We start from the raw sequence: 22,568 nt of genomic DNA on the forward strand, positions 1-22,568 counted from the left end.
ATAAGCTGTTACAAAGCCTTTTCAATACATTACTTTCTTTTAAAAATATAACCACAGAAATGGTAAAGATTGGCTTTATTTTAAGGGCAGAGTACAATGTTTTCACAGAAGGAGCAATGAAGGATCTATTGAGCATGTCTAATAAGCAAACATCCACTTGTAGTATAGGACTTCCATTCATTCTCCTTTTACTTCACAAGCCCTAGTTCTAATGTAGACTGCCCTTCACCTACTGAAGCAGTTAAAGTGGAGAAATCCCTTCAGTTGCACAGGTATATTCAATTTTTGAGAGATATGTTCCAAAAAGAGAGAGGGGTAGAACAAACATGAGAAGTGGGTAGGAGAGAATATAAAAATGTAACTGGATTTCATTTTAATTTAGGTTACATTAAAACACATTTAATAAAATATTAATAGGATAACTCCCAGTGTATTTTAAAAAAAAATTTCTTTATCTGTCACATTAAAGTTGATAATTTCCCATTATTCTGAGTAAGTTTCCAGGAGGACACAGTCACCATCCCCTAATCCACCATCTCAATCACCCGTGCTTCTGATCTGCTCTAGAGCATCTCATCACTTTCCAGAGTAGAAGTGGGGCTGTAATAAGAGGTTAATCTGTCCTGTCAGCATTTTATAATAGCATTGTATAGAACTTGCAGAACAAAAACTCTCTCTCCCAGCAACCAATTATGTCAGCCTTCTCTGTCCTCCAGATGTATTGGGATTGCAAATCCCAGAATTCTTAGCCAAGTTGACTAGGAATTCTGGGAATTCTAGGAACAAAACATAAGGAAGGTGCCTAGCTGGAGAAGGCCTTATAATTCATATCAAAGAAATAGCCACTCAGAGATACAAGATAGCATCCTCGCTGAAATTATAAACCAGAAATCCAATTACATTTTTAAAAAACCAGCCTTGTAGCACCTAGCCCTCAGATTTGAGCTAATTAATTGTAATTGAGTACAACACATATAGGATATCTGATATGAGTCCTCTCCTCTTCAAGGTGGCACATCTTTTCCTTCCCACTACCATGACCCAGTTTTCCCATGTTTTCACATTGCACACGTATTTTCCATCAGTGCAAAGATTATGTATGACAATATAAGAATCAATGTGGGTGCTAGAGATGGTTATAGTTGCTATCATGAGCATTTCTCCTTTGGCAGCAGACAAGATCCACAGTTAGCTGGCTTGACTTTTTGCCAGCTATTATATTGCTTTAAGACAACACTTGACTGAACAAGCTAATGTTTTATTCACAGGTGCGAGGCTACCAGGAAATAGAAATCTTGATGCAATCCTGCTGGGCAGTTTTGAAACTCTTAATGAAAGGCAGAAATTTTAGATGATTTCTTTAGACTGAAGCAACGTCTAACCAAAAGTTTCAAAATTGTTTGTACTTCGGCTATAGCTATAGGCATGTGATAAATAAATGTACAATGATTGCGACTAACCTTTGATACAGCACTGAGTAAATTAAAATTTATTTAGCCATTACTATAAACTATGTTGTTAAAACTAGCAATCTACAAGTGAATTACGTATTCAATCATCTCTAACTATAACCGTCCGAGAATCTTAGCACAGCAAGCTAAGTCATGTCCAAATTCTGAATCATCACAGGCTTTTCTCAAAGTTGCATGCAAGTGATGCCTTAATGATTTCCACCTCCAGCTCTAGATTTGGCCTTCTCTACCACCTCCATAAGATAGTCATTTGTCTCAGTTTAGCCAAAACATGGAGCTGTGTTTGAACCAGCTAAGTCCAGATTTTAAGATTTTAATCTAAGTTTTAGATTATGATTAAGGAATGGAGGTTTAACCATAAACGGGTTGTGACAGGCTCATACGGCGTGTTACACTAAGCCACAATTCGGCTGAAAATGTCATGAGAACATGGTCCCATCACTGTGAAAGTTCTTTCTCTATGAAATTCATATAGACCTGTCACTAGAAAGTTCACTATCAGATTAAGTCTTTTCTGTTCAGGAAAGCTGTACGTTTGTCTTCCATCTGATCTTTTGGTCTCAGGCTTCCATTTCCTCTTGAAAATGTCCTGTTGTTGCTTAATTAGTCTACTGGACTGGTATGTCTTTTTAACCCCATGATTTTTGCATTCTTTCAGAAATTATCTTGAGCAGCGTTGTCATAAAATACAAGATTAAAAGTCTACAATTAACACTTAATTTAAATTTAATCAACATATTAACAATTAAAATTTGTTAAGTTGGTGGTTCATGGGTTAACATAAGCCATGGTACAAACTCCGAAAAATTGGAGAACTGATAATATCAGTAGTGAAACTGCATCAACACTTTCAAGTAACAATCTAATTGAGGATGGGTAGCAAAAACACTTTCCGGGTTTTTTTTTCTCCCAGAAAGAATGGCCAGTTTGTTAATTGATGAACTAACTAGCAAGCTATTGCGGCAATGTTTCCAGCAACGGCTACTGGTCTACAGAATTCTTTGTTAAATATTTTATATTTTATTGCTCTACTTATTTATTTATTCACCAAGTGCTATGTCAGTCGATACATGTCCTCTTCCACTAGTAAGCAATTTGCATCTCATTCCAATTGCTGGTGGGTCCCTTCCCTTTTCACATATCTGCTCAAGTGAAGGGGTGGGAAGAGTATATGAATACTGACAAGCTGGAAGGAACATGAACTGAGTAAATGAGGATATTTGCCTCTTCCTGAAAGGAAGCAAGGAACTGCCACAAAGAAAGCAAGCACACAAAATCTTGCATGCACTTATTGCCTGACAGATACCCCTTTTTCTTGGCAATAAAGATGCTGCCATTGACACTGGCCAGAACAGGCTTTGGTTGTTACTGTTTTGTGTTCTGGAGATACATTCTTTTCTACATTTGCTTGCACTGCAGGCATTTTAGTGATAAAGACAAAGCAATACAACTCTTTTAACTCTAAGTTGGTGGTCACCAACACAACTCCTCACCCAGCTCCCTAATGTTTCCAGATCTACATACCAACTTTTCAGAGAAGCTAAGAAAGAGAGAACACCAATTCCTTCAAGCGCTGAGCAGCCATAATGAAGTTCACACAGGGCACAACACTTTTTTTTTTTTTTACATTCCCATGGCCTAACTTCCAGAGCCAGTAGACCGAAAAAGATGGAAAGATGCAAAATAGATGGCAATGGTCCATGGAAGGCAGGTCTTCGGAATACTGCACTTTAGCATATTTCCCCAAGAGCCACATGATATGAAGGAACAGGCCACTTCTAGAGGGGGTCTGAAAGAAGAACATATGGATGGAAAACTCCAGATGTAACAACACTGCCCAAAAACAAGAGGCTTTGCAGGCACTTCAAAATTCTAGCATATCTGGATGTTAGAGAATTTGAGAGGAACTTCCTGGGCTTAGTGGGATAGGGTGAAAGAGCTATAGGGAGATCCCGAAGAACATCTAGTAAGTGTTTTTTATCCAGAATGTATGCATTTATTGATTTGTTAGATTTATATCCCATGTTTCCTTCAGGAGTTCAAGGTAAACTACATAGTACCTCCTCTTCCCATTTTCACCACATAGCAACACTGTGAAATAGGTTGAGCTGAGAGAGTGGTTGATACAGTCATCCAGTGAGTTTCCATGAGGGTGGACTAGAATGAGAACACTTTAACCTCAATAATACACTTCTCTGCTTAAAAAGAAATTTAAAGTACACACATCACATAAAATCATGAGCCATATAATCTCCCCTCTACCATAACCAACAAACTTCTCAATTAAAGCTATTTTATGTAACTTAGCATAAAAGGACTCAAAGAGATCAATACGTTTTAATTCTGCAACCCAACTTAGAACAGCTGCACCAGCAAATTCTCTTCTGTAAGATCAGGCCTAATGGATCCCTGAGAAACACAAATCATGTGGCTTATTTCAATTTTATTTACAACAGGCACCATTTCAACCATGCCATCAGAATCTCCCATCACTGACTATTTTATAATGAGTATCCAAGCGGCAGAAGGACTTAACAGGCCCAAACTTGCACGGATCCAGAGGTAGACAAGAAAAAAGTAAACAAAGAGAGATATAATCTAGGGACAGGTCATAGCTCAGAAATGCATTCAACCTTAGCAGGCTAAGAACAAGACAAAGTGCCAATAAGCACATGGCCTGTGGCTTTATTTCAAAAGTTCCTTGCAAAAATTCAGTTCAGTTTACCACTAACAGCTATCCGTCCCTTCCCCGCAAGTTGGGAGTGTGAGGGGAAAGCAGTGCAGGAGAGAGATGGGTGCCGCTCATGAATTTGTGGTCCTGAACGTACCCCCTCCTTACTTCAGCTTTACCCATCAATACTCTCCAGCAGACTAGGCCTGAAGGAATGCAGCCCTTGAAAAAAGGAGATGCACATTTTATGCCTTAAAGCTACAAAGTCTATACAGTTAATCCTTGCTTAATGACCCTAACTGGGAGCGGAATTTCTGTCGCTAAGCAAAGTGGTTGTTAGGCAAAACATCACATGACTGTGCCAATTAGTAAGAGCAGTACCAGTATACTTGGTTGCAGTTGTTAGTTGAGGATATGCTGTTGTTAGGCAGGGACCTTGCGCAGCTCCTGCTGTGCGCAAACTGCTAGCTCCATCCCGCTGCCTCCTCCCTGGCCAGGCCCGGCGAGCTCCCTTCGGCAGACGAGGCTCTACCACCCTGCCGCACTCACCTCTGCTTTAACTCCTCCCACCTGCCTGTCTCCATCCCATCTCTGCCCTTTTGGCCACTCTGCACTCCGCAGACACCTGGCCCTGCCGCCCTCAGCTGACCTTTGCCATCTTCTTCCACCCATTGCTGGCCCGGGATCCAGGTGTTAGGCGAGGGCGTAGCCCTGGGACATGTGCAGCAAGTGCAGCAGGGCGATGGAGCCTCATCTGCCGAAGGGAGCTTGCCGGGCCTGGCTGGGGAGGAGGCAGCAGGATGGAGCTGGCAGTTTGCACAGTGCAAGAGAAGCGTGAGGTCCTCACTTAATGGCCGCAACTGGGTTTACCAGAACTGCTGTCACTAAGCAACTCAGTCATGTGATGCTTCACTTAATAACCGCTTCACTTAATGATGGAAATTCTGGTCTCAATTAGAGTTGTTAAGCACTGATAGCTGCCATTTTTGCCCAGGGAGCTACTGCCTGCACCACTGCCCTGCCTCCTCCACTGGCTCCATCCCGTTGCCTCCTCCCTGGCTAGGCCCGGCGAGCTCCCTTTGGCAGACAAGTCTCCAGTGTCCTGCCATGCTGGCTGCGCTGCTGCCCAGCACCTGGATCCCTGGCCAGCAGTGGGTGGTGGCGGCAGAGTGCAGGGCAGCCAAAGGACAGAGATAGCTGGAAGATAGGCAGGTAGGGGGAATTGAAGCTCACGCTGCAGTTGTAAATGTGAGCTGGTTGCCAAGTGCCCAAATTTTGATCACGTGACTACGGGGACACTGCAACGGCCATAACTTTGAGGATCAGTCATACCTACCATTTGTTCAGTGCCATCGTAACCTCAAACGGTCACTGAACAAATAGTCATTAAGTGAGGACTACCTGTAAATATTATTGGATCCCTATTTTGAAGCAAAAGATAATGAGGGAAATAGCCCTTGGAAGCTAGTGGTTACAGCTAAATAATGCTGATCTTCAGCCAAATAATTACCTTGATAATATTCTGCATCAGCAAAATGTTAGCTTCGATTTAAGCTACAGCTAACTATCTTTAGGGATTCCATTCTTTAAATTGCAGGTTCTACAGGCATATTTTGAATATTTATATGACAGAGGATACAGAAATGGATTTTCTCTTATTTATGCCCTGCTTCTCTCAATCAGATCAATAAAGAGGCCGTAGAGGCAGAAATAAGTCTCATGAACACAATACTTTTCCAGGGAATAACAGTTTGACAGCCTGGCTAGACAGACTGATTACAAAAAAGAAATATAAGGCACTAAATTGATTTCCACGGCTTCTCAATGCTGTCTTCCAACATAGTGCTGAACCTTTTATCCTTATGCAGAATTCTATCCAAGCTCGGTACTTTACCCTTAAATTGTCAGGTCTGCCAATATCCAACTTCCTAATGTAAAAGAAGCACATTTTATATTTCTGTCTGCAGATAACCCACACTGAAGAAACACTATACCATCTCTGAATACATATGGAAAGTAACTGACATTCAGCAAACAAAGGAAGTGTGGCCATGACAGGCATTTCTCAAGCTGCTATAGTCAACGTTTGTACTTTTCTAATTTTACAATGCAGTTTTGTAATTAATGAAAACTCAACAAAAATGAGCAGAAGTCTTTCTGTTTGAAAAAGCTGTAGGCAGAAAATGCATATGTTAGAAGAAACACAAACACAAATGTAGGCACCAATAGGTGCAAAATTTTAGAAAGAGGAAGGAAGGAATCTGTTGGAGAAACAAGAAACTGAGGTACCAAATTGGACTAATTTGCCCTTGCTACATAACAATCTTTGTTTTTACATCAGCAACAGATTCTGTAGCTTTAGAGGCATCCAATATAGCCAGGTTTCAATCTTCAAAATGGAACTGTAAGGTTAAAGAAGCAACACTAAATCCTGTAGCTGTCGCTTCTGTGGCCAGCATATAATAGGAACCTTCTCCCATAACTCCTGACTACTAATGAGGGGGATCTCTCTCTCTCTCTCTCTCTTTTATATAGAGCTAGAGAAATCGGCTTCACTTCATGCAGACAGTTGGAAGTAGCAAGAATTTCCAAAACTCAGCAAAGAGACCAACCCTTCCCAGAGGCCACTGTCGGTCATGAGCCTTTGTCTGGCTCACCTGGACAACAATGCTTCATACAGTCACAGCGCTCTCATTCTATGGAGGAGAAAAGGTTACAGGTTGACATCCAGAGATGTCAGATAGAGCAACCCTTCGCTAGCAACTTCATGGCTCTGACAGCTATTGCCATTGTGAGGGACTTAGGGTCAAAAATCAGAATACAGATGAAGGAATAGAACCTGCCAGTCATACATTGTGTTTTTCCATTGTCTTCTACACACATTAAATGTTTTTCTCTTTTCATATACATTGCTGGGGTCAGTGGATTCAGAGAGGTGCAGCAATATAAACAGTGGCAAAGAGATAATCTGAGCATTCACAAGCACAATACTAGCTAGGCAGGTATTACAGCCACAGCCGCAGGGCCATTTCCAGCAATTATTAGCTGTCTTAATCCCCATTCAGAAGTACCTTGAAGTTCTCTATGCATATGCACAACCACAACCACGCCCACAACATGATTTTACAATTCTGTCATCATGGCAACTTATTTCTTTTTTAGATTATAGATTTCTGTAGGCTACATCACTTCTAGCATCAAATTTACTTGTTCAGATGACCAACAAACCCTCCAAAATTTACCAGTGCCATTAACCTCCTCCTAAAAGCCACACATCATTCATTATCATTATTGTTGCTTTTATTTACAGCCCTAAGCATTCGGGAAACAAATGACACAATGCGGCAATCTCCCACGCCACTCAGCTGCGAATGTTCAAAAGGAAGCAAATTATGGTTTTGTTGCTGTCTTTCTAACAATGAGCTCTCTTAAGACTGCATTACGAATTTGACCTGGTGGGTCCACATCTGTGTCTCTCCTACACAGCGAGATAGGTACCAGAAGATTCAATAACCAGAGAAGAAAATACATTTGGCACCTTAGAGGTTTTGTGCATGGCTGGATTACCAGTAACAAATATTCCTCCCATGAAACTACTGGGTATGAAAAACTAGGAATTATGTATTGACAGATCAGGAGAAGTAAGCAAACAGGATTTTTAAAAACTTACCCTGATCCTAGCATTTGATGCTTTAGTAGCAAAGATTGCAGCAGTTATGTGGATCTTTTATTACTGGTGGTAGCAGAAAACAAGACCAGGAACAAATGGACATACACAAAACTCTTTGAGTCCAGTGGCTTTGTCCCATCTTAGAATGTAGCACATTCCAGTAAGCGGAGAACTGGCAAAGAGGCCTTCCTTCTAGGACTTTCCAGAGAAGCTGCAACAGAACGGCATGTATTGTCTCTGCTATCTAAACTACTTGGGAAAGTCAAAGAAAGTGTTAGTAGTCAACCTGACAGGTTTTTTTCTTTTTTCAGCCGTAGGGAGAGCAAAATGCAAAGTATTAAACAATCCAAATTACAATTCAAAATGCTTTATACTTCAACATTAAGCTTCTCTCTGAAATCCAAGCAACACAAAGCCAGAGAAGGCTGAATCAAGCCATGGTTTTTAAATGACTGTATAAGGGAGAAAAAAGTGATTTAGTGGAATGTCATTAAGGGTTTTGAGGATAAAAATAGCTTTCCATCAATAGTATGCCTAGGTTCTTGCATCAAGGCTCATACTTAGCTTTTGAGAGAATGCTAGGCCCTGCACTTCAAAATGATAAGGTAAAAATGTGGGAAGAATTGTTTCAAGAATTAATTTAAATTAATTTAATTCTTTCCCAGATTTGTTAAATCATTTAATCTAATTCTCTCTCAAATAAGTAAACATAATATGATTGCTGTCTTTTTTTCTAAAAAAAATTCAGTTTGGTACTCTTGCAGGTACAGGTAGTCCTCACTTATTGAATGCAATTGGAACTGGCAACTCTGTCACTAAGCAACATGGTCATAAAACGAAAAATCATGTGACCGCACCCAACTTACAACAGCAGTTTGACAGTTGCTACTGCAGTCGTTAAGCGAACCACTATGGGTCGTTAAGTGCAATGTCATGTGACCATGACTTGCAACTTCCTGCTGGCTTCCCCACTGACTTTGTTCATTGGAAGCTGGCTGTGAAGGTCGTAAATGGCAATCACGTGACCACGGAATACTGCAATCATTGTAAATACACGCTGGTTGCCAAGTGCCTGAATTGTGATCATGGGACATGGGGATGCTGTGACGGTTGCAACTTTGACGATCAGTTGTAAGTCTCATTATTCAGCACCATCGTAACTTCAAATGGTCACTGAATGAGTGGTCAGTAAGCAAGGACTACCTGTAGTGGCCCTCTACTGCTTGGTGTCAAAGAAGTGTGAGAACGACTGTGGTGGTCAGCTTTATTCTATGCAAACAATGTTCACCTAGGACACTTCCCACAAGCCTCTGAAGTGCACAAAACATTCAACATGCAACCCCCCCACCCAAGAAGTGATTCAAGTAATACAAACAAATTGTAGCACTTACTTTAGCCTTGACAAAGTGGAAGTAGAAAACTTACTTGGACATTAATGTTACAGAGAAGTTTGGACAAACTTAAGTTACATTACGTAACCTGTTTTGGCACTTTGCAATAACTCGCCTGATAGCTGAGCAGTTTGAGAGTGCCTGTAGTTGTTTACTTGATAGATTGTTAGGTGAGAGCAGTCCAATAAAATTATCATCACCCTGTCAGGATATCATGTGAGCAGGAAAAGGAAGTCCTCTTCTGCCATGTTCCAGACACTGACAGAATAATTTAGTCACCCTGCACGATGCAAGACTGGGGAGAGAGCAGGTTTCACCAACTTTAAACATGGCCAGGTCAGAAGGACAAAGGACAAACTTCACCATTAATGTGCAGTTCTAAGATTAATTTTTCCACAAAGATACACTCCCAATGTCATTCTAAGAATAGAATCCAGACACCGATCCTAGCAAAGACCATCATTCAGAGAAGGTCCCACTCATTCCAGAAAATCCTGTATAACCTGAAACAGTTTTAAAACAGATGGAGGCCTAAATTCAGGATGCACTCCAAAGCCCTGGGGAGGTGGGGGGGGGGAGGCAGCCCATTCTTGCCCGGGAACAAGTTGAAAAATGCATCCCAGAGCTGTGAAAAAGGAAAGAATTAAGAGCAAGGAAGGAACATGTTTAGTTTAATTACTCTCATTTTATTTAACATTCTCAAAGGGATTTTTTTTAGCTTTCTGCTTACTTATTTCAATAAAGAGGCTTTTAGCAACTGATGTAATGTTTTTAAATCATTTATTTTTAGCCCTGCAATGTATTTCAAGATAATGGTGCTTTCCCTAATCTATACAGGTAATCCTTGATTTACGACAGCAATTGGGACTGGGATATCTGTCACTAAGTGATACGGTCATAAAGTCCCAGTTGCCATTGTTAACTGAATCCCACGGTCGTTAAGCGAGGCAACTTCCTGCCAGCTTCCCATAACCAAAGTCAGCGGAGAAGCCGGCATGAAGTTGCAAGTCCCAGGCCCGTAGGCAGGTAAGTGGCTGCTGTGGGTGGGGGAGGGAATGCACCCAGATCACAATCACATGACCGCAGGAGTGCTGGGATGGCCAGAACTCTGAGGACCGGGTCATAACCACCATTCGTTCAGTGCTGTTGTAACTTTGAACGGTTGCTGAACAAATGGTTGTAGGTGGAGGACTACTTGTAGTCTGGGGATAAGCATAGGAATCCAATACGTACTTCTAGAAGGCACCTATCTAGGGAAGGTTGCTCTAGGACAGAACTACCATTAATAAAACCAAAACTATTGATATGTGACCGAAATCAAAGGGCTTCTCATTCTATATATTCAGCATTTTATTTGGGATAAGAGTCCTATTCTTTCTAACTTAGCTATGCTGAGTGACACGAGACCTGCCTAAGGGCTTCAGCTGGGAGGACAATTGTCATTTCCAGTAGCTCATTACTAGAAATGCACTCAACAACATTCAGTGCAGCATCAAACTCCAGGCAACTGAACAATTCTTTTTAGTTTTAGCTGAGACTCATGCCTACGCCTATTCACTTGTCACATGAAAGACAAAATAAATCAGAACCATAATACAGTGAAGAAAAAGCATGCCACCTCATCCATTTATACAGTACTGTGAGTCCAGGGGGCAGAAAACCATAACAGAAGATATTGTATTTGGAGATCAAGCTCAAGGCAGAATTTAGCTGCCTTTTACATTATTGAAAGAAATGAAGGTATTCAGGAAAAAAACTATCACCAGGGTGATGTCTGGTTCAATAAGCTTTGGGTCTGGGTCAACCAATTCACACATGCAAGTGGGGGTGCTTCTCTCTCTCTGGAGATAGCGGACCAGAGAACAACCTTCTTCAACTCATACTCTTCAAAGGTCATACTGCCAATGAATTCTAGGCATTGCAATCCAAGACATCTGGAGGACACTGCCTGATTAAGGAAAACTCCCATTGAACTTTACTGTTGTGTCATGATTTCTCAGAACTCTACAGTGTACTTTGGAATACGTGAAAGTGATGGGGTTGAAATGAAGTAATTTGATGTCATATTAGTCATGCAAGTGGGCAATTCTTAGTGGAGGGGGGAGGAGAGAGAAGAGAAAGAAGGCAACTCTATTTATAGTTGCTCCAAGGCCAATAAACCAAAGTTCCCTTAATCCAGTCAACAAAATAACATTCATTTCTTCATAATGTTGTCCATTGGATGGAGAATCAGATGTAAGAGACATCAGTACATGTCTCCTATCTGCTGTGCAGGAAAGCAATCGTTCATCCTTTCTCCATGAACAATAATTACACATAAAACAGCACATACAGTGGGGCAAAAAAGTATTTAGTCAGCCACCAATTGTGCACGTTCTCCCACTTAAGAAGATGAGAGAGGCCTGTAATTTTCATCATAGGTATACCTCAACTATGAGAGACAAAATGGGGGAAAAAATCCAGAAAATCACATTGTCTGATTTTTAAAGAATTTATTTGCAAATCATGGTGGAAAATAAGTATTTGGTCAATATCAAAAGTTCATCTCAATACTTTGTTATATATCCTTTCTTGGCAATGACAGAGGTCAAACGTTTTCTGTAAGTCTTCACAAGGTTTTCACACACTGTTGCTGGTATTTTGGCCCATTCCTCCATGCAGATCTCCTCTAGAACAGTGATGTTTTGGGGCTGTCACTGGGCAACACGGACTTTCAACTCCCTCCAAAGGTTTTCCATGCGGTTGAGATCTGGAGACTGGCTAGGCCACTCCAGGACCTTGAAATGCTTCTTACGAAGCCACTCCTTCGTTGCCCGGGCGGTGTGTTTGGGATCATTGTCATGCTGAAAGACCCAGCCACGTTTCATCTTCAATGCCCTTGCTGATGGAAGGAGGTGTTCACTCAGAATCTCATGATACATGGCCCCATTCATTCTTTCCTTTACACAGATCAGTCGTCCTGGTCCCTTTACAGAAAAACAGCCCCAAAGCATGATGTTTCCACCCCCATGCTTCACAGTAGGTATGGTGTTCTTTGGATGCAACTCAGCATTCTCTCTCCTCCAAACACGACGAGTTGAGTTTAGACCAAAATGTTTTACTTTGGTTTCATCTGACCATATGACATTCTCCCAATCCTCTTCTGGATCATCCAAATGCTCTCTAGCAAACTTCAGACGGGCCCGGACATGTACTGGCTTAAGCAGGGGGACACTTCTGGCACTGCAGGATTTGAGTCCCTGGCAGCATAGTGTGTTACTGATGGTAGCCTTTGTTACTTTGGTCCCAGCTCTCTGAAGGTCATTCACTAGGTCCCCCCGTGTGGTTCTGGGATTTTTGCTCACCGTTCTTGTGATCATTTTGACCCCACAGGGTGAGATCTTGCGTGGAGCCCCAGATCAAGGGAGATTATCAGTGGTCTTGTATGTCTTCCAATTTCTAATTATTGCTCCCACAGTTGATTTCTTCACACCGAGCTGCTTGCCTATTGCAGATTCAGTCTTCCCAGCCTGGTGCAGGTCTACAATTTTGTTTCTGGTGTCCTTCGACAGCTCTTTGGTCTTGGCCATAGTGGAGTTTGGAGTGTGACTGTTTGAGGTTGTGGACAGGTGTCTTTTATACTGATAACAAGGTCAAACAGGTGCCATTACTACAGGTAATGAGTGGAGGACAGAGGAGCCTCTTAAAGAAGTAGTTACAGGTCTGTGAGAGCCAGACATCTTGTTTGTAGGTGACCAAATACTTATTTTCCACCATGATTTGCAAATAAATTCTTTAAAAATCAGACAATGTGATTTTCTGGATTTTTTCCCCCATTTTGTCTCTCATAGTTGAGGTATACCTATGATGAAAATTACAGGCCTCTCTCATCTTCTTAAGTGGGAGAACTTGCACAATTGGTGGCTGACTAAATACTTTTTTGCCCCACTGTATCATCATAGAAGCAAGTAGCCTGTTTCTGGAAGGATCAGTTCTCAAATGATAATTAATAATTCACACTGTTTAGGTATCTTTTTCCTTTCAACTCCAACTGTATTCTTTCTAGAGGAAGATATTCCTGAAAGCTCACTTCTTATGACAACACGGGGACGCCTGCGGTTTTCTGATTAGGCAAATATGCTCCACAAGGAATTCTGACCACGAAGTCCTGCTGGACACAAATCCATCCCTTTGAAAGAAAGCCACTACATGGAGCAATAACAAGGAGTAATAATGTATGGTAAAAGTTCCAAAGGAAATAACAAAATAAAAAAGGTAATGACAGTGATGGTGAAACAAGGCTGGAATAAAGCAGAAAAGCCAAACAGGCAGGGAAGAAATTCAGTACAGAATTTATGGGGAAAAGAGCAAATGACAACAATAAAAATGTGTAACTAAGGTAGATACTAGAACAGTTAGATCTAACAAAGGGATGGGCAAACATATGCAGCAGTAAAGGAAGTAGAATAAATAAAAGAATACAAATAACAAAAATAAAAAAGCACAGATACATAATTCAGCTCCATGGGTCCTTAATTTCTTAAATTTAAAAGTTACATTGCCCAACTTATCCAGATCTCTCACCATCTAACCTGGAAGATCTTTCTCTTTCTGATGGTTGCTTTACGGCAGGGGTGGACGGTCTGTAGCTCCAAGGTTTTCATGCAGCCCCCAAATTTCATATGGGTGGCTTCAAGAGCCCTTTCTGAGCCAAAACCAGATGAGATGGCTTCTTGAGTTGGGACGTATAGATATAGATGGCCGTATAAACCCTAAAATAGGTTGAAGCTCATTTAAAAAAAAAAATCAAAGAAAACATCTTCTCCTAAAAGACACCAGCCTTACTCATATATATGATACAATTTCACCCACTCTGCATCATCACCCACCTCCCTGTGGCTTGCACAGTTCAAAATTATGTTATTTGTACTCCGCTTCGAGATGATCATTTGGGAAATGCTATAAAAGGGTATTAAATACATAAATCAATGTTAATTGCACTCTGTCCCCAGCCACCAAAGCATGCCCATACTCAATACCCTCCTGATACTTTAGTTATCTCCTCCAAAGGAGGAAGACCTAGAATATTTCCTGCATTGCTTGTATTTTTTTAAGTCCTGTTTAGACTAAAAATGGATTATTAAATGTTTACTAGGTGCAGAAACATCAAGCTATGTAAATATGTAACTGGAGAAAAATTGATAGCAATCAACTCTGTTATTGAAAATACCAAGTATTTTATGTATTTATTTTGACTCATAGTAGCAATATTGTCAACACGTGCATTCTCTACTTAATTATTCTCAGAATGGAAGCAGCAGCTTCTAAGAATATGTCTGGTCTCTATTGTTCCAGAAGGCAGGGCTAGAACCAACAGCGGAGAACAGTAAGGAAATGGATTTTGACTAAACAGAGGAAGAAACTTCCCAACTGCAAGGGTGGTTAGGATCATCCCTGGAGCAGAACAGCCAGCAGGCTGGTGCTTGCAGTAGAATGGGGCTGACCAGGCTATTTTGGGATCTTTGATTCAATAAATCAGGAGTGCTATCTTTTACTGCAATGACCGCCCTCTTTCTATCATGTTGATTTGGGCCATGCTTGCCCAACAGCCAGGTCATAGGTGCATTTGACTAAACTATACCAAGTAATTTTTTTTAAAAAAATAAAAATTAAATCTATATACAGCTCTCAACCAAAGATGACAGGAGATCCTATTTACAAGAAGAAAGAATACAGGTATACATACTTCACACCAGGGCTCATCCTGGATAATTAGCTTCTTAATGGTTCAGAACATCATGTCAAACAGAAAACGAAACCCTCAGCTAAGAACAGACAATGGGGCTAAAGCAACTTCTCATTTACATCCTGCATATGTTTGGCTTTCAAGCTCTAATTAGCTGAGCAAGAAATATTTTCCAAGGAAGATACTTCAAAATCATATGATGCTTACATGGCCAAGGTTCCTCTTGTTCCAACTCTTGGCTATTAAACAAACAGGCACACCCCAGTGGCAAATTCAGACTTGACTTTCACAGTGTGGAAGAAGGAGACCTTGGAAGTTGGCGCCCCACTGTTACTTAACCAACTGAGAACGAGGCTTTGGATTAGAGATAGCACACTCTTCATGATGGGATTTCCTGCATCCCAAAAAATTTTGGCTAGGAAATGAAGTCTTGAACCTATTGCAACAGCTACACACATGAGGAGGATGAGCCACAATAAAAAGAACAAAAGAACAAGACCACAGCTGATTACACAGAATTCTAAAAATATACCTTCAGTCCCCAGCAGCAATCAAGTATTATGCGCAACCCTAAAGAATGTAATAGTTCTCAGGGGAGTCACATTCATGACTGCGGTTGTTATTTCTTTTTAAATTAATTGAGTTGCTTTGTTGTTTCCTGGTTTTAATTCTTGTTCCCCAAGACCCTAGCAAGAAGGATGGCCATAAAAATTGTTTAAATAAACAAAGTTAAGTCATGTACCATAAAACCTGCACTGACTGTAGACATCAGCAAAGTATAAGCATATGCTTCTTAAATATAAATACTCAACCAAGCACTGATTGACTGAGTAAGTGCCATTAAATGTAATCCCTGATTTGGTCATTGCTAGGAGCTGAAATATATATATTTGTAATTTTTGCTGAAAACTGCCTACTTAGAAAAAAAACATTCTTAAACAGTTGATATATCAGTCGGTAGGCTCTCTACAGCACTTATACCATGGTTCATAGATTAAGACACAACAATTAGTGAATTTCCTTCCCCCCAACCATTTCTCCCCCTGCCCCCAATCTGGCATTCCAAACCTGTTTCTACCCTCTATCATGGGGCTGGGAAACCTGTGGTCCTCCTGCTGTTGCTGAATACAGCTCCAAGATGCCTCACCTTTGGCCATATGGACCAGAGCAGCTGGGAGTTTAATTCAGCAGCATCTGTAAAACCTCTCCCTAACTTGCTCACGTGCATTCTGACCCCACAAGGGAAAAAACAGTGGGATGAAGCAATGATAAGCAGACCGTGCTGGTTCTCTCCCCTAAATCCCTGCTTCTTCACAAACTGCTTTTTCATTTTCCCACAAGCAGCCTCAGGGTTTCCTTACTCTTCTCTGCAGTGCCGCTCTAGAACAGTCGCCTAGAAGAATCCTGCCAACGATGCACTGCAGCATTGCAAGCTGGCAACCCTAAAGGGGCAATGCAGGTCAACTGGAGAAAGCCCTAGAGCAATTACCTCTGTATACTGATTGGAGGCAACAAGTCAGCCAACTTCTTAATTTCAGGTACAGAATAGCTTGAGAAAACAAGATAACCGCGTGGGTAAAACAACACAGCCACTTGGCTTATAATTACAGTAAGGAGAACTTCCAACCCCCTAAGCTTTGCTCTGGGATCAGAAAACCCAGGAAAGAAAGGGATCCACTTGTCTGGGATCTCACCAACCCTTGATACGCCAGTCTGCTGCTCACTCCGTTCCCACCAAGTCAGCCTCCTTTAATAGTCCCCTTCCCAACCCTCCTTTAAGGGCAGAGCTGCGAGACTCAGAACGGACGGATCGACGGGCTGGTTTCCCGGCTTCGCCGGTTCAGTACGGGGGACAGTAACTCCAGCAAGCGGCGGCGCTGCACCTGGCACAGCCGCCTTGCCCTGATGCCACACAGAGCTGCTTTCGCGCAGGACTCCGGAGCCCGCGCCCGCACTGCCTGCGGCGGAGCGCTGTTTGGTCCGGAAGCCGCGCGAGCTCCGACCCAGTCCTCCGCACAGAGCCTCGGTGCGCCGGCTTCTCCGACTAAGCGCCAACTTGTGTCCTTGCAGCAGCTGGTCAGGCAGCGCTCGAGCCACCACCCCAGGCGGGCACGGCCGTCCCGGGCAGGAGCGGGGCTAAGCCTTGCCTACTGCAGCGTGCCAAGCCTCGCCCGCCCGCCCGACCCTCCTCACCTGTCCTCCGAGACGCTGATGAGCCCCTCTTCCTTGGGCACGATGGCCGCCATGGTCACCGCGTCTTGCGAGCCCTCCACTTGGCCGAGCAACAGAGGCCGCCGAGTGAGCGGCACGGACGGCGAGGGCTGAGCAGCCATGAAGCGCGCTCGAACGATGCCAGCTTTCTTCTCCTTCGCCGCCGCCGCCGCCAGAAGCCCCGAGCGCCCGGCCTGCCCTACCCTTTCTGGCCGCGCTTGCGCATCCGGAGGAGAGCGGCAACCACAAAGGGCTACGGTCGCCACGGCTTTCTCATGCGACTTCCGGATCCCGAGTGTAGCCTCTTGACTCATCCGTGCGCCGAACCGAAAAGGGGGACCGGGGAGTGGGATTACACCCACCAGGAAGGACAAGGCTTAGCTATAAACTGACTTTCATTGCACTTATTAGAAATCGTCACCGTCGCCACGCCGCTCCCCCACTGCAAGTACAAAGACCTTTGAAAGAGGAAGACCCCTCTTCTTGCAGACTTTCTCTTGCCTGCTCGGCAAGTAGAGAGATATCGAGGGTGAGGGAGTTTTCACCGAAATAATATCTACCTGTTTTGTAAAGCGTAGGAAACTAAAGAACGACAAGCTCTCTTTTGGTGCAGTGGCCTAAAAAGATAGTGCCCTCTCCTCCTCCTCCCCCAAACCACAGCAAACATAGTTAAAACTCCAAAGTCCATCTTTTGAGGTGTTTATGATTAGGCCAAGTGAAAGCTTATAAAAGCGCTTTCGGGGGTCCAGGACCTCTGCATGAAGAGATGGCTAAAATTCGGGAGGGGGCCGCGAGCGCGCGTGTGGAGGCGACCTATGATTCCCACGTTCCCTATTTGCCTCGGGTTTGACCATTCCCCCCAGTGGAAAGACAGCGAGATTGATTTTCTGTCGGGTACAAAGGCTCGGGAAAGCCCGGGAGATTTTCCCCTCCGCCGAACTGACTTAACAACTTGGAAAGGCACGCCTAGGCGCGCCGAGGTGAAGGTCCGAGGCTTAGGCTCGGAGTGGAAACCCTTTCGAGATTGCTGGCAATTGCCTCCCTTTGTATTTTTGGCCTCCCTCTTAACGAGCTCTTTTTTTTCTAACCCTTTGACAAACCGCATTAAAAAGGGTCGCCAGAGCAGCAGTTCTGTCGAAGCAGCAGAGGCAGTTGCGGTGAACATCAGTACTTTTAAAGCGCCGTCATTTCACTGACGGGAAAGCTGCTAAACTGGGTCTTACGGCCTTTTAACACTGCTCCTTGTATTCTTCCCGCCTGTGGAGAAGTCCAATCAGAACCGGTAGTAGGAGCACCTGCTTCAGAGAGTGGCTCTTCGTCCAGGTGTGTTTTGCTGCTTCGTAAACAGCCCTACCGGCGATACAAAGGGAAGGTCAGCGAACCCTTCCGGCTTACTGCTTGGCTGGATTCCTTCAGCAGTGAGCAAAACCACCGAGAGGGCACACGGTTACTTTAAAAAGCTGCTGTAATTTAGCCAGCAGGCACGCCAACTTCTGAGTTACGAAGAAATCGCTGAGAGAACGCTGCGGTCAGCCCAGTTCTAAGTGAGTATTTTATTCGGAAGCAGTTCCGCTGAGTACAGTGGGTTTATTCCCAAATAAATGGGAACAAGATGGCAGCGTTAGAATTATTGCACATTCACATTGGCCCAATCAGGGTAACTAAAAAATAAGCCCATAATGCACTACCTTCCAAAATCAGTTCAAATCATGCAGCTTTATCTATGAATACCCAGCAGTAACAATCCAAGTGATATAAACATTTGTAGGTAACCTTTAGTTAGGAATATGCAACTTTTTTTTTCAGATAAACATCAGCATTGCCCCTTGAACAAATGTTGGCAGCCACACTCCAAGAAATGGGTAGATCCAGGCCAAACTAAAATTTGACTGAATATATATATTTAATTAAAACTAATCAAATACAATTATTACTTCCAATGATTTCTCCCCCTGGCACATTAAAAATTACACCGTGGTAAAAACATTGGGAGGAATTCTGTGTGTTATACGCAAGGTTTCAGGATGCAGGCTATGAACCTCAGCTTTAGAGAGAGATAGGCTTCCTCAACTCTATACGTTCTAGATCTATTGGATTGTCCCTGCACTTTGGTTGAGATACTACCTTGAGATAATATAAGGTGTTTTTTTTCAGTGGTCCTTCCCCAACATTGTGCCCCCAAATGCAGAGTGGCTGAAATGATGGGGGGGGGGCACATCAAGAAGACACCTGGCTGAGAAACACTGGCTTACTGAAAGACAAGAAATGGCCCAGTCACTACTATATCTGGTGCCTTCCATCAATTCTTTCCCACGGTCACCATTCTTTTTAATACATTTGAATTAAAATTGGTACTGTCACTGGCTTCACAGGTCATCATTTCCTTATCTTCTTGGTCACTGAAGCCCCCCCCCCACACACAAAAAACCCCACTATGATTTATAGTCTCCACAATTTCCTTTGGATATTCCAAGATCAAATTTGCTACTTAGATATACATAGTATTGCCTTAATGCTTTGGAAAAGTAGACAAGTGGATGCATTAATTTTAAGTTTACTGTGTAGGATTTGTAAGTCTTCCTATGAACAGAATTGAACCTGTAAAAGAAAAAAATCAGTTCAGCCTCAGTTTAGACAGATTGCTTATAACAGAGTAACCAAACTTCAATGGATTTTTTTTGTTATATAGCCTTTTCTAGCTTGCTGACTTGCTTGGGTAATATAGCCCCAACATATCTGGAAGACACCAGGTTGAGAAAGGATTTTGGTAGAACAGAATGATCTTGTGTAACCAATTAGGGCTGTGTTTCTCAACCTCAGCAACTTTAAGATGTGTGGACTTCAGATCCCAGAATTCCCCAGTCAGCATTTCATGCTGGCTAGGGAATTCTGGGAATTGAAGGCCAGCCATCTTAAAGTTGACAAAGCTGAGAAACACTGATTTAGGGAGCCACATTTACTGTACACCCTTGGAAGTTAGTAATATTGGAAGTTGAGAAATAAGATGTTTACAACTTAAATAAGATAATGCTATTATTTATATAACATGGCTGATAGAAAGGGATTTCCAAGCAAGCTACCCCAAAAAGGAAAAGAATGGAAAGGGAAAAGTTAGAAGAGGCACTTGAAAAATGAAATGAAATTCAAAAATATCCCAGATTTGTTACCGCAGGCACTAAGATATTTTATCTGGCTCTGAATAGGGTGATCCTTTTGTTCTGGAGAATAAGTTACGCAGCTTTGGATATTGTGGCTAAAAGCAATGTTCTGGATGTGAATATTTTATATGAGAAACTTGTTATATAAGAGGGATCAACCTGCAGATCCTTTTTCTGACATACCACTGTATTGATTTTAAAAGATTCAATGTAGCATTCTGGAGATAAATATTAATGAATACAGTGTAATATCTTCTATATTTATAACAAAGTAATGTCACAGAGCAATGCATAATTTTATCATTGTGGATGTAGGTAGAAACAAAGATTGTGTGGGTTTTATCACATGTGTATGTAGCACACGCAATAAGCAACCATGCCATTTCACCTGTGGGAGGAGAGAAAGATGATATGGCCATTTGAAGTTGCTTGTGACCCCCCACCCCCGCACCTGCTTAAGCTTAAGTCTTAAGCTATGCAGAGATGAAAATTTTCACAACTGCACAGTTACAAAGAGGGGAAAAAATCAACGGTAGATTTCCTTCCTGCAGATCCCTTTCCTCTGCTTGAGGTCAAAGGGGGAAATGGGAGTCATGTTGCAAAGCAAGTTCTGAAATTTTAAAACTTAGAAGCATTAGGGTGGAACAGTCGGAACTCACAATCACGGAAAAAGAGGTCATAAAACTACCGTGAGAAAAAAATGCAATGTAGAGGGAGGAATGTCAGAAAAATGTGGAGTGCTTCATGTGCCATATGAAGGAGCCAGACATCATCATATCAAGGAAAAACTCTAATTTTGATTGGCCTTCAGTTTTTGGTGTAGCAGTACTATCAAGAGAGCAGTTCCTCCATTCATTCCCATGCAGTAGAGGTTCACGGAGAGGACAATGACAGACACCCTTCTGATGGTTTGAAACAGACCTCAAGCACGTTATTTAATGGAAGGCAATGCATAACAGAGTATTGTAGTAGAAAGTATAGCTCTTGATATCTGTTTCCATTCTTAACTGAATCACATTAGTACCATTTTAAGGAATATATCTTAATGTATATGAAACACTGCATCTCAGCAGAATGAATGAGGCAAAAGTACCTGGATCCCTATAGGCTAAAATTAGAAGAGTGGAATTCAGATAGGCCCACTAAAAAATATGAATGACCACTAGACAGCTGTAAAGAAAACAAGACTGTATCTTTGCTGTCCCCTAGAGTTTTGCCACCCAGACTTAGTGTATTGACCACTTTGAAATTGTATTAGTCTAGATCAGTGATGGCAAACCTTTTGGGCTCAGTGTGTCAAAAATTTGGAAAATGCCTAACTTGACACTGTTGGCATGTCACCCCGCCCCCTGAACAAAAGAAACAATTCTTTACATATTTATTTAAAAAAAAATAACAGTCCAGTTGTGTGGTGCTATGTATTCTATAAAGAAACATCAAATAATTACAAAAATGAAATACAAGTAAAACAAACTCAGTTTCTTTGGTAACTCAAATAGGTAGAATAGTTGGTGGGTGTTGGTGAACGCTGGCATGTCACCCAAAACGTCATGGCATGTCACCTTTGACATGCATGTCATAGGTTTGCCTCACTGGTCTAGATGCTACTTTTCTAAAGTAAGGTTTTCTAAAGGCATGCTCTGGGTCTCATCAGTGAGGGAGTCTTATCTGGCGGTACCCAGGAAGAGAGCTTTTTCTGTCATGGCACCCGTTCTCTGGAACATCATTCCCCCGCAGATCAGACTCGCCCCAGCCCTGCTGGCTTTTTGCAAGGCCTTGACAACCTGGTTTCACCATTAAACCTGAGGCCCTAGTAGTGTGGGTGAACCCATTTCATAGCTGTATTGATTGGGGATGACTGTTAGTTTTTTGCTCAGCTGCTATTTTATGTTATTTATAATTTTATTAACTTTTTATTTTGTTTTTAATTGTTAGTTTCCCACAGTCATATACTTAAGATGAGTGGCCATATAAATTTAATAAATACATAAATAAAGTCAAGAACTTTGTTTTATGAAATATCAAATTACTAGTATGTCAAAAAAAGACAACAATATTTTGCTATCATAATAATGGTTTTTATGGCTAAAATAACCCATGTTTACCTGTTTTGGCTTGTCTTAGAATGAAATTAAAAGGTCTGTCAGCTTTGAAGACAGGAGCCCTGGATCTTTTTAATAACACCATAGCTGTGATGTAAAACAATTCGTGAATATCTGGCTTTGTTTACATTTCTTCAATTTCAGTTATCACATAGAAAGTGAAATTAC

At 42.0% G+C, this 22,568-nt stretch overlaps 1 protein-coding gene across 1 annotated transcript in view; it reads right to left on the bottom strand.

Annotated features, from left to right (window-relative positions):
* WDFY2 (WD repeat and FYVE domain containing 2) overlaps positions 1–17,676 on the bottom strand; it is a 44,124-nt gene extending 26,448 nt beyond the window's left edge. The window contains exon 1 of the mRNA XM_007421213.3: positions 17,123–17,676. Within this exon, the coding sequence (XP_007421275.2) occupies positions 17,123–17,454 (332 nt within the window). The 5' untranslated portion in view covers positions 17,455–17,676. The remainder of the gene's footprint in view (positions 1–17,122) is intronic.
* Between the last annotated feature and the right edge of the window lie 4,892 nt (positions 17,677–22,568).

This window comes from Python bivittatus, unplaced genomic scaffold, assembly GCF_059951505.1.
Source record: "Python bivittatus isolate LINGU-HERP-01145 unplaced genomic scaffold, Pbiv_v1 ctg000020_np1212, whole genome shotgun sequence".
Taxonomy (NCBI): Eukaryota; Metazoa; Chordata; class Lepidosauria; order Squamata; family Pythonidae; genus Python; species Python bivittatus.